The 13,833-nt window shown below is 47.7% G+C and overlaps 1 protein-coding gene across 8 annotated transcripts in view; it reads right to left on the bottom strand.

Moving 5' to 3' along the window:
* Positions 1–13,833, bottom strand: part of LOC143299200 (calcium uptake protein 3, mitochondrial-like) — a 195,027-nt gene that overhangs the window by 161,670 nt on the left and 19,524 nt on the right. For 7 of the 8 annotated variants that reach the window (XM_076612376.1, XM_076612373.1, XM_076612377.1 and 4 more), the window contains exon 2: positions 7,465–7,591. In XM_076612376.1, coding sequence (XP_076468491.1) covers positions 7,465–7,591 — 127 coding nt within the window. The remainder of the gene's footprint in view (positions 1–7,464; positions 7,592–13,833) is intronic. The other variant, XM_076612374.1, reaches the window with a different exon arrangement.

Raw genomic sequence — 13,833 nt, 5'->3', positions numbered from 1 at the left:
AGTGCAAAAACCGAACAACTGCAGTCACTGTAGATTAAAAAAAAAAAAGTATTCACACAGGTTCATTTTACCGTCCACCCAACTCACTGGTCAAATGCTGGAACCTAGTAAGTGAAAGTATCAGAAAAGGAAACAATTCGTCACTACATGTACAACTTGTCATCCTCGGGGATTTCAAGTCACATTTCGTTGTTAACCCCTCTCATCACTTACGAAATATAACCCACACTGCTACTTGCCTTGACTTCATACAAACAAAAAGCCCATAGCTTGTCAAATCAGTGGAAGTCCTTGACCCAGCTTTTTGCGACCACTGCATCCCATGTGCATACTTAATAAAAACCCAGTTAAGACAAATCAAAAATATAAAAGAACCATCTTCAATTAGAAATAACTAAGCACCGGTGAATTCTATAGACTACTGCAACTTGCAGACTGGGATAACATAACTGGAACAGGGACCCTGAATGAAAGCACAAAGTTGTTCACTGAAACCTTCATGACTATTGCAAAACAATGCATGCCTACTATAACCATTACAGTCTATCCCAACAAGGTTCCCTGGATGACCGACGAAATACGACTTTTAACTGACGACCGTCAACAGATACAGGCGACAGCAAAACGGACGAACCAACGGCTGGCTGGCTGTCTTTCAGGCAATTTCCAAATTACGTTACCGCATGAGGAAAAGATCGACAGATCTAGTATCTAACTGAATTAAATGAAAAAGCATCGGACCAATCCAGATTTGTCTAGAAAAATTAGGTGCAAAATAATACTTATTTTCCAGTAAAAAGGCATAGAAACTTCCGAAATCCCTCTCCAATTGTCAGTGTATTATTCAAAAAAAGATAAAGCCAACTTATTTAACAAGTTCTTTGTTGAGCAGTCGACGACAGAGACAATAACGACGACCGACCCGACGTACATTTGACTGACCACGCAATTCAAGAAGCAACTGTAAATGAACAAGATGTTATCGACGTCATCAGTAAACTTGACAAGACAAAATCAACAGGTCCAGATTTCATACACAACACACAACTTCTCTTCAAATAATCGCTAACCCTCTGTCTCAGTTATTTAATAGGTGTCTTAATGCATGCATTATAATTTTAAGTGTGTGTATGTGTGTATCTAGGCATGTGTATGAATGCATCAATGCATATGACTGTTTATCATGCATGTGGGAATAGAAGTGTGTGTTCATGTATGTACATACGTGAATATGCGGGTCTATGTATTATTTTCGTGTATGTACGTGTTGATGTATAATTATATATATATATATATATATATATATATATATATATATATATATATATATATATACACACACATTTCTGTCTTCGTATGTGCATGTGTGAGTATGTATGTTGATATACGAATATGATTTTTTCTTTCTTCTCTTTTGCCTTTCTGGGGGATACTTCTTTGTTTTTACCTCTTTGTTTTTCCTTGTTCTTCCGAGATTTAATTCACATTAATTTTGATGTCGTTTATAATACTACTGCTGTTCCATATGTGCATGAACAGTTTTCCGAGCACACCGTAAGCTCCGACTTGCTGCTGCTCTATGTGTTCGCAATGTCTTGACTTGCTATTGAGAATGAAATCAAGTTAAAACCAACTGCAGTCTCTCTCACTCAGGACTTGACGGTTCACAGAACTCGAAACTAATGCTGCTCAAACCGTTTCCTGTCAGTTTCTACACGTGTCAATAAGCTATACAATATATATATATATATATATATATATATATGATGTCTCCGAGATACATAACACTTTATTCTGCCTAACAGTGACACTGCTGACGCTGGACAGCGGAAACAAACCCGGCATAAACCCATCTGGAGCTGGCGGAGGTGTGAAAAGAGCGAAAGAAAGCATTAACTTGCCTGGCAGTTTAGGCCTGCTTTAACAACACTGAGACTCTCATAGTCAAACACTTCAGTGGCAGAATTTTTCAGGACCCTTGACCCCACCCCCTACCTGATCCCCCCTCCCTCTCACTCCCCAACCCGAGTTTTCCCAGGCTGAAAATAGGGGAGGGGTGGGGGTGGGGGTGGGGGTTGTTGGTATAGGGACAAATCGCCGCGGGTGGGGTGTCGCTTTAAAAAAAAAGAAAGAAAAAAAAGAGGAAAGCCAATTTATACATTGTCGGATCGGAACCCCCTCTCACTCACTGGTGTTCAATGGGCCCCCAAGCTTCCCACACCCCCCTCCTTCACTCCCCCACCTTCAATGGGAACGGGGCGCGGCGCGACCTGTTGTGTAGTGGGAGGACTCATTTGTATACACAGTCTCAATACTTGTAGTGGGAGGACTCATTTGTATACACAGTCTCAACACTTGTAGTGGGAGGACTCATCAGTATACACAGTCTCAACACTTGTAGTGGGAGGACTCATCAGTATACACAGTCTCAACACTTGTAGTGGGAGGACTCATCAGTATACACAGTCTCAATACTTGTAGTGGGAGGACTCATCAATATACACAGTCTCAATACTTGTAGTGGGAGGACTCATCAATATACAAAGTCTCAACACGTGTAGTGGGAGGCCTCATCAGTATACACACAAGTGTTGGGAGGACTCATCAATATACAAAGTCTCAACATTTGTAGTGGGAGGACTCATCAGTATACACAGTCTCAACACTTGTAGTGGGAGCACTCAGTATACACAGTCTCAACCCCCCCCCCCCCCCCCCCCCCCATCCCACGATAGACCTCTTTCCAGTGAAGAAGTTTGGTGGCTGGGGAGGGCAGGGCAGGGGCAAGGTGGTTGGGGAGGGCAGGGCAGGGGCAAGGTGGTTGGGGAGGGCAGGGCAGGGGCAAGGTGGTTGGGGAGGGTAGGGCAGGGGCAAGGTGGTTGGGGAGGGCAGGTCAGGGGCAAGGTGGTTGGGGAGGGTAGGGCAGGGGCAAGGTGGTTGGGGAGGGCAGGGCAGGGGCAAGGTGGTTGGGGAGGGTAGGGCAGGGGCAAGGTGGTTGGGGAGGGCAGGGCAGGGGCAAGGTGGTTGGGGAGGGTAGGGCAGGGGCAAGGTGGTTGGGGAGGGCAGGGCAGGGCAGGGGCAAGGTGGTTGGGGAGGGCAGGGCAGGGCAGGGGCAAGGTGGTTGGAGAGGGCAGGGCAGGGGCAATGTGGTTGGGGAGGGTAGGACAGGGCAGGGGCAAGGTGGTTGGAGAGGGAAGGGCTGGGGCAAGGTGGTTGGGGAGGGAAGGGCAGGGGCAAGGTGGTTGGGGAGGGTAGGGCAGGGCAGGGGCAAGGTGGTTGGGGAGGGTAGGACAGGGCAGGGGCAAGGTGGTTGGAGAGGGAAGGGCTGGGGCAAGGTGGTTGGGGAGGGAAGGGCAGGGGCAAGGTGGTTGGGGAGGGTAGGACAGGGCAGGGGCAAGGTGGTTGGAGAGGGAAGGGCTGGGGCAAGGTGGTTGGGGAGGGTAGGGCAGGGCAGGGTCAAAGTGACTGGGGAGGGCAGGGCAGGGCAGGGGCAAGGTGGGTGTGGAAGGTAGGGCAGGGGCAAGGTGGTTGGGGAGGGTAGGGCAGGGCAGGGGCAAGGTGGTTGGGGAGGGTAGGGCAGGGGCAAGGTGGTTGGGGAGGGAAGGGCAGGGGCAAGGTGGTTGGGGAGGGTAGGACAGGGCAGGGGCAAGGTGGTTGGGGAGGGTAGGACAGGGCAGGGGCAAGGTGGTTGGGGAGGGAAGGGCAGGGGCAAGGTGGTTGGAGAGGGAATGGCAGGGCAGGGGCAGGGTGGGTGTGGAAGGTAGGGCAGGGGCAAGGTGGTTGGAGAGGGAGGGGCTGGGGCAAGGTGGTTGGAGAGGGAAGGGCTGGGGCAAGGTGGTTGGAGAGGGAAGGGGCAAGGTGGTTGGAGAGGGAAGGGGCAAGGTGGTTGGGGAGGGAAGGGGCAAGGTGGTTGGAGAGGGAAGGGGCAAGGTGGTTGGGGAGGGAAGGGGCAAGGTGGTTGGGGAGGGTAGGACAGAGCAGGGGCAAGGTGGTTGGGGAGGGCAGGGCAGGGGCAAGGTGGTTGGGGAGGGTAGGGCAGGGGCAAGGTGGGTGTGGAAGGTAGGGCAGGTGTTAGGTAGTTGAGGGGGTAGGGCAGGGGCAAGGTGGTGTGGTCTTGTTCTGAGCAAACATCCATGTTTCCGTGGGTTAACCCCTGGACTCCTGAACTTTGATGATACGAGATCAGAGCGGCATCAGTTTTCAGACAAGTGTCGGCTGTGTGTGTTGCTATATCAAGGTGGTGCTGACAGGTGTTGGCTGTGTGTGTTGCTATATCAAGGTGGTGCTGACAGGTGTTGGCTGTGTGTGTTGCTGTATCAGGGTGGTGCTGACAGGTGTTGGCTGTGTGTGTTGCTGTATCAGGGTGGTGCTGACAGGTGTTGGCTGTGTGTGTTGCTGTATCAGGGTGGTGCTGACAGGTGTTGGCTGTGTGTGTTGCTGTATCAGGGTGGTGCTGACAGGTGTTGGCTGTGTGTGTTGCTGTATCAGGGTGGTGCTGACAGGTGTTGGCTGTGTGTGTTGCTGTATCAGGGTGGTGCTGACAGGTGTTGGCTGTGTGTGTTGCTATATCAAGGTGGTGCTGACAGGTGTTGGCTGTGTGTGTTGCTGTATCAGGGTGGTACAGACAGGTGTTGGCTGTGTGTGTTGCTATATCAAGGTGGTGCTGACAGGTGTTGGCTGTGTGTGTTGCTATATCAAGGTGGTGCTGACAGGTGTTGGCTGTGTGTGTTGCTATATCAAGGTGGTGCTGACAGGTGTTGGCTGTGTGTGTTGCTATATCAGGGTGGTACAGACAGGTGTTGGCTGTGTGTGTTGCTATATCAAGGTGGTGCTGACAGGTGTTGGCTGTGTGTGTTGCTGTATCAGGGTGGTACAGACAGGTGTTGGCTGTGTGTGTTGCTATATCAAGGTGGTGCTGACAGGTGTTGGCTGTGTGTGTTGCTATATCAAGGTGGTGCTGACAGGTGTTGGCTGTGTGTGTTGCTGTATCAGGGTGGTACAGACAGGTGTTGGCTGTGTGTGTTGCTATATCAAGGTGGTGCTGACAGGTGTCGGCTGTGTGTGTTGCTATATCAAGGTGGTGCTGACAGGTGTTGGCTGTGTGTGTTGCTATATCAAGGTGGTGCTGACAGGTGTTGGCTGTGTGTGTTGCTGTATCAGGGTGGTACAGACAGGTGTTGGCTGTGTGTGTTGCTATATCAAGGTGGTGCTGACAGGTGTTGGCTGTGTGTGTTGCTGTATCAGGGTGGTACAGACAGGTGTTGGCTGTGTGTGTTGCTGTATCAGGGTGGTACAGACAGGTGTTGGCTGTGTGTGTTGCTGTATCAGGGTGGTGCTGACAGGTGTTGGCTGTGTGTGTTGCTGTATCAGGGTGGTACAGACAGGTGTTGGCTGTGTGTGTTGCTATATCAAGGTGTTGCTGACAGGTGTTGGCTGTGTGTGTTGCTATATCGGGGTGGTGCTGACAGGTGTTGGCTGTGTGTGTTGCTGTATCAGGGTGGTACAGACAGGTGTTGGCTGTGTGTGTTGCTGTATCAGGGTGGTACAGACAGGTGTTGGCTGTGTGTGTTGCTATATCAAGGTGTTGCTGACAGGTGTTGGCTGTGTGTGTTGCTGTATCAGGGTGGTACAGACAGGTGTTGGCTGTGTGTGTTGCTATATCAAGGTGGTGCTGACAGGTGTTGGCTGTGTGTGTTGCTATATCAAGGTGGTGCTGACAGGTGTTGGCTGTGTGTGTTGCTATATCAGGGTGGTACAGACAGGTGTTGGCTGTGTGTGTTGCTATATCAAGGTGTTGCTGACAGGTGTTGGCTGTGTGTGTTGCTGTATCAGGGTGGTACAGACAGGTGTTGGCTGTGTGTGTTGCTATATCAAGGTGGTGCTGACAGGTGTTGGCTGTGTGTGTTGCTATATCAGGGTGGTACAGACAGGTGTTGGCTGTGTGTGTTGCTATATCAGGGTGGTGCTGACAGACAGGTGTTGGCTGTGTGTGTTGCTATATCAGGGTGGTACAGACAGGTGTTGGCTGTGTGTGCTGCTATATCAGGGTGGTACAGACAGCTGTTGGCTGTGTGTGTTGCTGTATCAGGGTGGTGCTGACAGACAGCTGTTGGCTGTGTGTGTTGCTGTATCAGGGTGGTGCTGACAGGTGTTGGCTGTGTGTGTTGCTATATCAAGGTGGTGCTGACAGGTGTTGGCTGTGTGTGTTGCTGTATCAGGGTGGTGCTGACAGACAGGTGTTGGCTGTGTGTGTTGCTGTATCAGGGTGGTGCTGACAGGTGTTGGCTGTGTGTGTTGCTGTATCAGGGTGGTGCTGACAGACAGGTGTTGGCTGTGTGTGTTGCTGTATCAGGGTGGTACAGACAGGTGTTGGCTGTGTGTGTTGCTGTATCAGGGTGGTGCTGACAGACAGCTGTTGGCTGTGTGTGTTGCTATATCAGGGTGGTGCTGACAGACAGGTGTTGGCTGTGTGTGTTGCTGTATCAGGGTGGTGCTGACAGGTGTTGGCTGTGTGTGTTGCTGTATCAGGGTGGTACAGACAGACAGGTGTTGGCTGTGTGTGTTGCTATATCAGGGTGGTGCTGACAGACAGGTGTTGGCTGTGTGTGTTGCTATATCAGGGTGGTACAGACAGGTGTTGGCTGTGTGTGTTGCTGTATCAGGGTGGTGCTGACAGACAGGTGTTGGCTGTGTGTGTTGCTGTATCAGGGTGGTGCTGACAGACAGGTGTTGGCTGTGTGTGTTGCTATATCAGGGTGGTACAGACAGGTGTTGGCTGTGTGTGTTGCTGTATCAGGGTGGTGCTGACAGACAGGTGTTGGCTGTGTGTGTTGCTGTATCAGGGTGGTGCTGACAGACAGGTGTTGGCTGTGTGTGTTGCTGTATCAGGGTGGTACAGACAGGTGTTGGCTGTGTGTGTTGCTGTATCAGGGTGGTGCTGACAGACAGGTGTTGGCTGTGTGTGTTGCTGTATCAGGGTGGTGCTGACAGGTGTTGGCTGTGTGTGTTGCTGTATCAGGGTGGTGCTGACAGGTGTTGGCTGTGTGTGTTGCTATATCAAGGTGGTGCTGACAGACAGGTGTTGGCTGTGTGTGTTGCTGTATCAGGGTGGTACAGACAGGTGTTGGCTGTGTGTGTTGCTGTATCAGGGTGGTACAGACAGGTGTTGGCTGTGTGTGTTGCTGTATCAGGGTGGTGCTGACAGACAGGTGTTGGCTGTGTGTGTTGCTGTATCAGGGTGGTGCTGACAGGTGTTGGCTGTGTGTGTTGCTGTATCAGGGTGGTGCTGACAGGTGTTGGCTGTGTGTGTTGCTGTATCAGGGTGGTGCTGACAGACAGGTGTTGGCTGTGTGTGTTGCTGTATCAGGGTGGTGCGGTAAACATGATGACAAGTACTGAGTGAACTGAAGGAGACAAAGAAAGAAAGAAAGCAAAGGAAGGAAGGAAGGAAGGGGGAGAACTAACGTCTTGGTGTCTCCTCCATGATGGACTCAAGGAAGTCCTGGGGTGTCATGTAGATGGACCCCTCGTACTCCACAGACGCAAACTGCTGGAACCTTGCCTCCCGGTATGGCACAGACTTCGCCTTCTTCTGAAATCATCATCACCATCATTATATTCATCATCACCACCATCATCATTATATTTATCACCACCATTACCATCATCACCATCATCAACACCATCTACACCATCACAATCATTACCAACATTATCATAATCATCCTTATCACCACCATCACCACCAACATCATCATCACCGTCATCACCACCATCACCACGACCACCATCATCCAAAGCATTTGCACACCCGGCCTTCACAGTGCAGTCACCTGGAGATACTGCTTCTTCTGCCCAATGGTGTGGTTGTAGCACAGTGTGGCTGTTACTCTGTGAGGCTGTAACACTGTGGCTGTTACACAGTGTGGCTGTAACACAGTGTGGCTGTAACACAGTGTGGCTGTAACACAGTGTGGCTGTAACACAGTGTGGTTGTTACTCTGTGAGGCTGTAACACTGTGGCTGTAACACAGTGTGGTTGTAACACAATGTGGTTGTTACTCTTTGAGGCTGTAACACTGTGGCTGTTACACAGTGTGGCTGTAACACAGTGTGGTTGTTACTCTGTGAGGCTGTAACACAGTGTGGCTGTTACACAGTGTGGCTGTAACAGTGTGGCTGTAACACAGTGTGGCTGTAACACAGTGTGGCTGTTACTCTGTGAGGCTGTAACACAGTGTGGCTGTAACACAGTGTGGCTGTAACACAGTGTGGCTGTTACTCTGTGAGGCTGTAACACAGTGTGGCTGTAACACAGTGTGGCTGTAACACAGTGTGGCTGTAACACAGTGTGGCTGTTACTCTGTGAGGCTGTAACACAGTGTGGCTGTAACACAGTGTGGCTGTAACACAGTGTGGCTGTAACACTGTGGCTGTAACACAGTGTGGCTGTAACACTGTGGCTGTTACACAGTGTGGCTGTAACACAGTTACACGAGACACGATACCCATGTCACTTTCCCTGTAACTCCGTACAGCGTTGTTGTGGTTGGATCGAGTAAGTTCCTTCTTTACACTCAGGACAAAAAGACACCACTACTATCCTACCGACTCGGGAACGTCATGCAGTTGGCTGAACGAGGAATATAACTGAAATCTCTCTTTTGACAAAAAGTGTGGAATATGTCTTGCAAATGGCAGTCAATCAATCTCTGTTCTAAGATAGATACAAAGGCTTTTACATCCTCCACACCTTCATTTTCCCCAAAGAAACCGAAACCATCATTTGTGCAACGTATAACATTATTCGTTACCTGGTTCTTTCTGCCCTTATAACGAAGGGCACATAGCATTGTGTTGGATTTTGTAGGGATACGATTTTCATCCATTCTGGTAATTTTTAGCCGATATCTAGAACACTTTCTAAAGATTTGAATGTACACGAGGAATACACTTTGTAAAGGTTTGAATGTACAAGGGATATCTACCAGTTTCGGAGTATATGAGTGCACTTGGTGTCTTTATGCCGTTTAATGACGAGCAGATGCACTCTTTCAATAAGTGTGATCAGCTGTCAGGCCCCAAACGTCTTCGCCGTGTGTCAAAATGAGTTGATCTGAGCATCGAACATTTTACAGAAAAGTTTTCGACGATTTCCAAGCGACCATTGAAGATTTAAAACAAGAAAGGCAAGGCTTTCAAGACTCACTTAAGTTAAAATGGGTTCTGTATCTGTTATTTATAAAGCTTCGGGTAAAAAAAAAAAAAGAGAAAGAAAAAAAAGAGAAAAAAGCAGACTCGAACCCCGCGTGTTCGGGTGAGAAGAAACGGTCTTACCCATTCAAAAATTTAACATTCAAACATGCTTTCTTAAAGGGCGATAAATCGATTGCGGTATTCGCAGTGAGAACGCTGTTTAAATCATATTATTCTGGTGTATCTTGAGCATTCAAAAAATCTTTAAGGGCAATTAAAAATTCTTTTTAAGTCCGCGGTAAAGGAGACGTGGCTATCACCACAATCACACTGCAACATTCAGCCGTTTTCTCTGGATCTAGATAGGTGTACAAGTTTAGTTACACCCGCCGGGAATGTACGACACGGTCGATTCAATTTCTCTTTTATGTTCATTCTAGTTGTCTAGTTTTAAAGTTGATATGAAAATAGAATATTTTGTTAAACTAATATCATGTAGAGCCAAGTACAAGTACTTCTAAACGTCGTATGAAGTGAAAAGGACTTCATTTTGAGAAAAGTCAAGACTATAAATTTTTACGTTTCATCAATTCAAGGGTATTAACTCTCATGGTTTATTATTTTAAACTGTGAATTCCGACTGATTCTGTGGATATTTTTTATGGCAGTTTGGGGCATAATCCAGTAAGTGATGAGGTGTTCACAAATCTTTCTCTGAATAAATATTTAACAGTCTCCTTCTCCAACTTTCCATCACATGTTATCGTGTATTGTCGATTGAATATAGGATTGAACGGGCAGGTCAACAACTTGAAACAAAATCGCGACTTTCACGTTCGCGAGGAATATGAGCACACGCTTTGAATATGTATAAATATGTGTACGCAATTGATTTTTGCCCATGACCTTCAGGGCTCAGCCAACAGATCTATAAAGTCCACTGGTAGTATTGATTTTAGTATTTTCCGAAAAAGACCACTTGGGCGAATTAACATAGTGAAAGCCCTGTATACTAAGAGTAAAATACAAGCTTTTTATGTATTGAGTATAATTTCAAAATGTAATGTTTAAGATGAGAAGGATCAGTTTAAAGCAAATTAACACCCCTAGCATTAATTACAGATTAATTTCCCTTTTTTACTATCTGCAGCAAAGACATGCACCAGAAATATAACTTCCATGCTTAGCAAAAGAAGTTCCTGTTTGAACAAAAAATGATAAAAATGACTGCTCTTGTTTTTGTGTCAGAATATCAGATCAAAGTGCCAAGTTTAGAGAAAAAGAAAAAAATATATATATACATATATATATATATATAACAGTAAATTCAGTTTGCATATAACTTGGCTTCTTTTATTTTTTATTATTTTTTTGTGCCCATCCCAGAGGTGCAATATTGTTTTAAACAAGATGACTTGAAAGAACTGAATTTTTCCTATTTTTATGCCAAATTTGGTGTCAACTGACAAAGGATTTGCAGAGAAAATGGCAATGTTAAAAGTCTACCACGACACACACACACACACACAACCGAACACCGGGACATAGACTCACTTTGTTTACACATGTGAGTCAATAACAAAAACACCCCCTTTGGCTTACAAAGCCATGTCTTCCAAACAGTATGAAAAGGTTAATCCTGAGTTAATATGTGTGTGTGTGAGAGTGAGAGAGAGAGAGAGAGAGAGAGAGAGAGAGAGTGTTTGTGTGTGTGTGTCCGCGCACAAATTAATGTTAACATGTTTTGTCTGAACTGTCGTTCAGAAAATTCTCAGCAAAATGTTAAATTGCACTGTGAAAAAAGCAACAACAAAAAAAAACAAAACAAAACAAACAACAACAACAAAAAACAAACAACAACTCGCAAATGCAAGGTGCCGGTCATTTCAGTCTCAATCCGTGATGGTATGGTGTGACCTTGACGTGATCCTCGACCTTGACTCTCACCATGACCTGTCCATGTTGACGAAGTTGCACCCAAGACATTGTGTCTCTTGTACAAACAACAAACCTCTTCTCTTACTGTCAGAGGAAATATTGGGACCTCGACCCTTGTAATGAATTTCAATGGGACCGTGCTGTCTCTGTGATGAGTCAAAAGATTAAATGCAATGAACGCTGGATACATGCAAGACTTGACTTTTTTGCCAAAAAACTATTAACGACCTTGATATTTGACCTCTCACCCTGCTGACCGTCATGTAATGGTTTGCCAGAATTCCTACTCCACAGATCTACCATCTCACCAGGTTTGGTTCTTTATGCGCGGCTGCTGATAAAATGCCAACGTTCAAGTTTACACGCACGCACAAAACGTACGAGTTCGTGGCTGCTGCAGGCTTGTTATGAAAGACGATGTTTTGTTTTGATCCAGTCACCAGAACAAGCACAGTGTTCAAAGTGTCGGTCAGGACATTACATTGGTGCCTGGCCACGAACAGGGCACATCCGATCGTGGAAAGTAATGAACCAGTTTCTATTTTGTCTTTAATTTTATTCTTTTTTCTTCTTCTTTTTTTAGGTGGGGGGGCGGGGGGGGGGGGGGGGGGGGTTGGTTATATGACTGTTGGGGTTTGGGGTAGAAGGCGTGACTTGGAAGGGGAGGTGTGTGCATAAGATTCACGTCAGCCAAGAGAACACATGTTCAGTCATATATTTAATTCGAGGTGGAGATAACAACAACAACGACGACGACGACGACGATGATAACAATCATCATCATTGTATTAATAATCATAATCATCATAATAACTAATAAAAGGGAAACGATCAAAGAAAGAAAGAAAAAGGGTTTTAAAAATCATGTGTATTTAAACTACACCATTCGTGTGAATTAATCCGTGGTTTGCTTCCTCGGTAGGTCTGTACCAACAGCGGTTCTGCTGCGTAAAACTGCACAACACCGTTGCTACCCAGCTGGTCACGTATCCTCGAAAAGCGAGAGAGAGAGAGAGGGGGAGGGGGGGCGAGAGTGGGGGGGTGGAAGATGGAGGGGAGAAGACAGAGGAAGAGAGAGAGGGAGAGAGATTAGGGGGAAGGCAGCGGGTGAGGGGGGTGGAGAGAGACAGAAAGTGAACAAGATTTCTGTGTTTCTTGGTGACGGGACTGCAAGATCCAGTGACCACCTGGTGATGCTGCATGATCCAGCGACCACCTGGTGACGGGACTGCATGATCCAGTGACCACCTGGTGACGGGATTGCAAGATCCAGTGACCACCTGGTGACGAGACTGCATGATCCAGTGACCACCTGGTGACGGGACTGCATGATCCAGTGACCACCTGGTGACGGGACTGCAAGATCCAGTGACCACCTGGTGACGGGACTGCATGATCCAGAGACCACCTGATGAAGAGACTGCAAGATCCAGTGACCACCTGGTGACGAGACTGCATGATCCAGTGACCACCTGGTGACAGGACTGCAAGATCCAGTGACCACCTGGTGACGAGACTGCATGATCCAGTGACCACCTGGTGATGCTGCATGATCCAGTGACCGCCTGGTGATGCTGCATGACCCAGTGACCGCCTGGTGACAGGACTGCATGATCCAGTGACCACCTGGTGACAGGACTGCAAGATCCAGAGACCACCTGATGAAGAGACTGCAAGATCCAGTGACCACCTGGTGACGAGACTGCAAGATCCAGTGACCACCTGGTGACAGGACTGCATGATCCAGTGACCACCTGGTGATGCTGCATGATCCAGCGACCACCTGGTGACGAGACTACATGATCCAGCGACCACCTGGTGACGAGACTGCATGATCCAGTGACCGCCTGGTGATGCTGCATGATCCAGTGACCGCCTGGTGACGGGATTGCAAGATCCAGTGACCACCTGGTGACGGGACTGCAAGATCCAGTGACCACCTGGTGACGGGACTGCATGATCCAGTGACCACCTGGTGACAGGACTGCATGATCCAGAGACCACCTGGTGACGAGACTGCATGATCCAGTGACCACCTGGTGACGAGACTGCATGATCCAGTGACCACCTGATGACGAGACTGCATGATCCAGTGACCACCTGGTGACGAGACTGCATGATCCAGTGACCACCTGATGACGAGACTGCATGATCCAGTGACCACCTGGTGACAGGACTGCATGATCCAGTGACCACCTGGTGACAGGACTGCATGATCCAGAGACCACCTGATGACGAGACTGCATGATCCAGTGACCACCTGGTGACGAGACTGCATGATCCAGTGACCACCTGATGACGAGACTGCATGATCCAGTGACCACCTGGTGATGCTGCATGATCCAGTGACCACCTGATGACGAGACTGCATGATCCAGTGACCACCTGATGACGAGACTGCAAGATCCAGTGACCACCAAACTCTGTGTTTCTTGATGATGGGACTGCATGATCCCAGCTCCACTGTGCTGAACTATATAAGGTTTTTTCTTGTATGCAAAGCTATGACATTGACCTTTGATGCCTGACTTTGAAATTCCAAAGCATTCATGATAACTACAATACAATCCAATCATGATATCACCTTGGTGAAACTATAATATACTGCCAATCATGGTATCACTTTGTTGGTAACTACAATATGCTGTCAATCATGATATCACCTTGGTGATAACTACATTACACTGCCAATCATGATAT

Source organism: Babylonia areolata, chromosome 24 (genome assembly GCF_041734735.1).
Source record: "Babylonia areolata isolate BAREFJ2019XMU chromosome 24, ASM4173473v1, whole genome shotgun sequence".
Classification (NCBI taxonomy): Eukaryota; Metazoa; Mollusca; class Gastropoda; order Neogastropoda; family Buccinidae; genus Babylonia; species Babylonia areolata.
The sequence above is the reverse complement of the archived record's forward strand: the minus strand, read 5'-3'. Positions and strand labels throughout refer to the sequence as shown.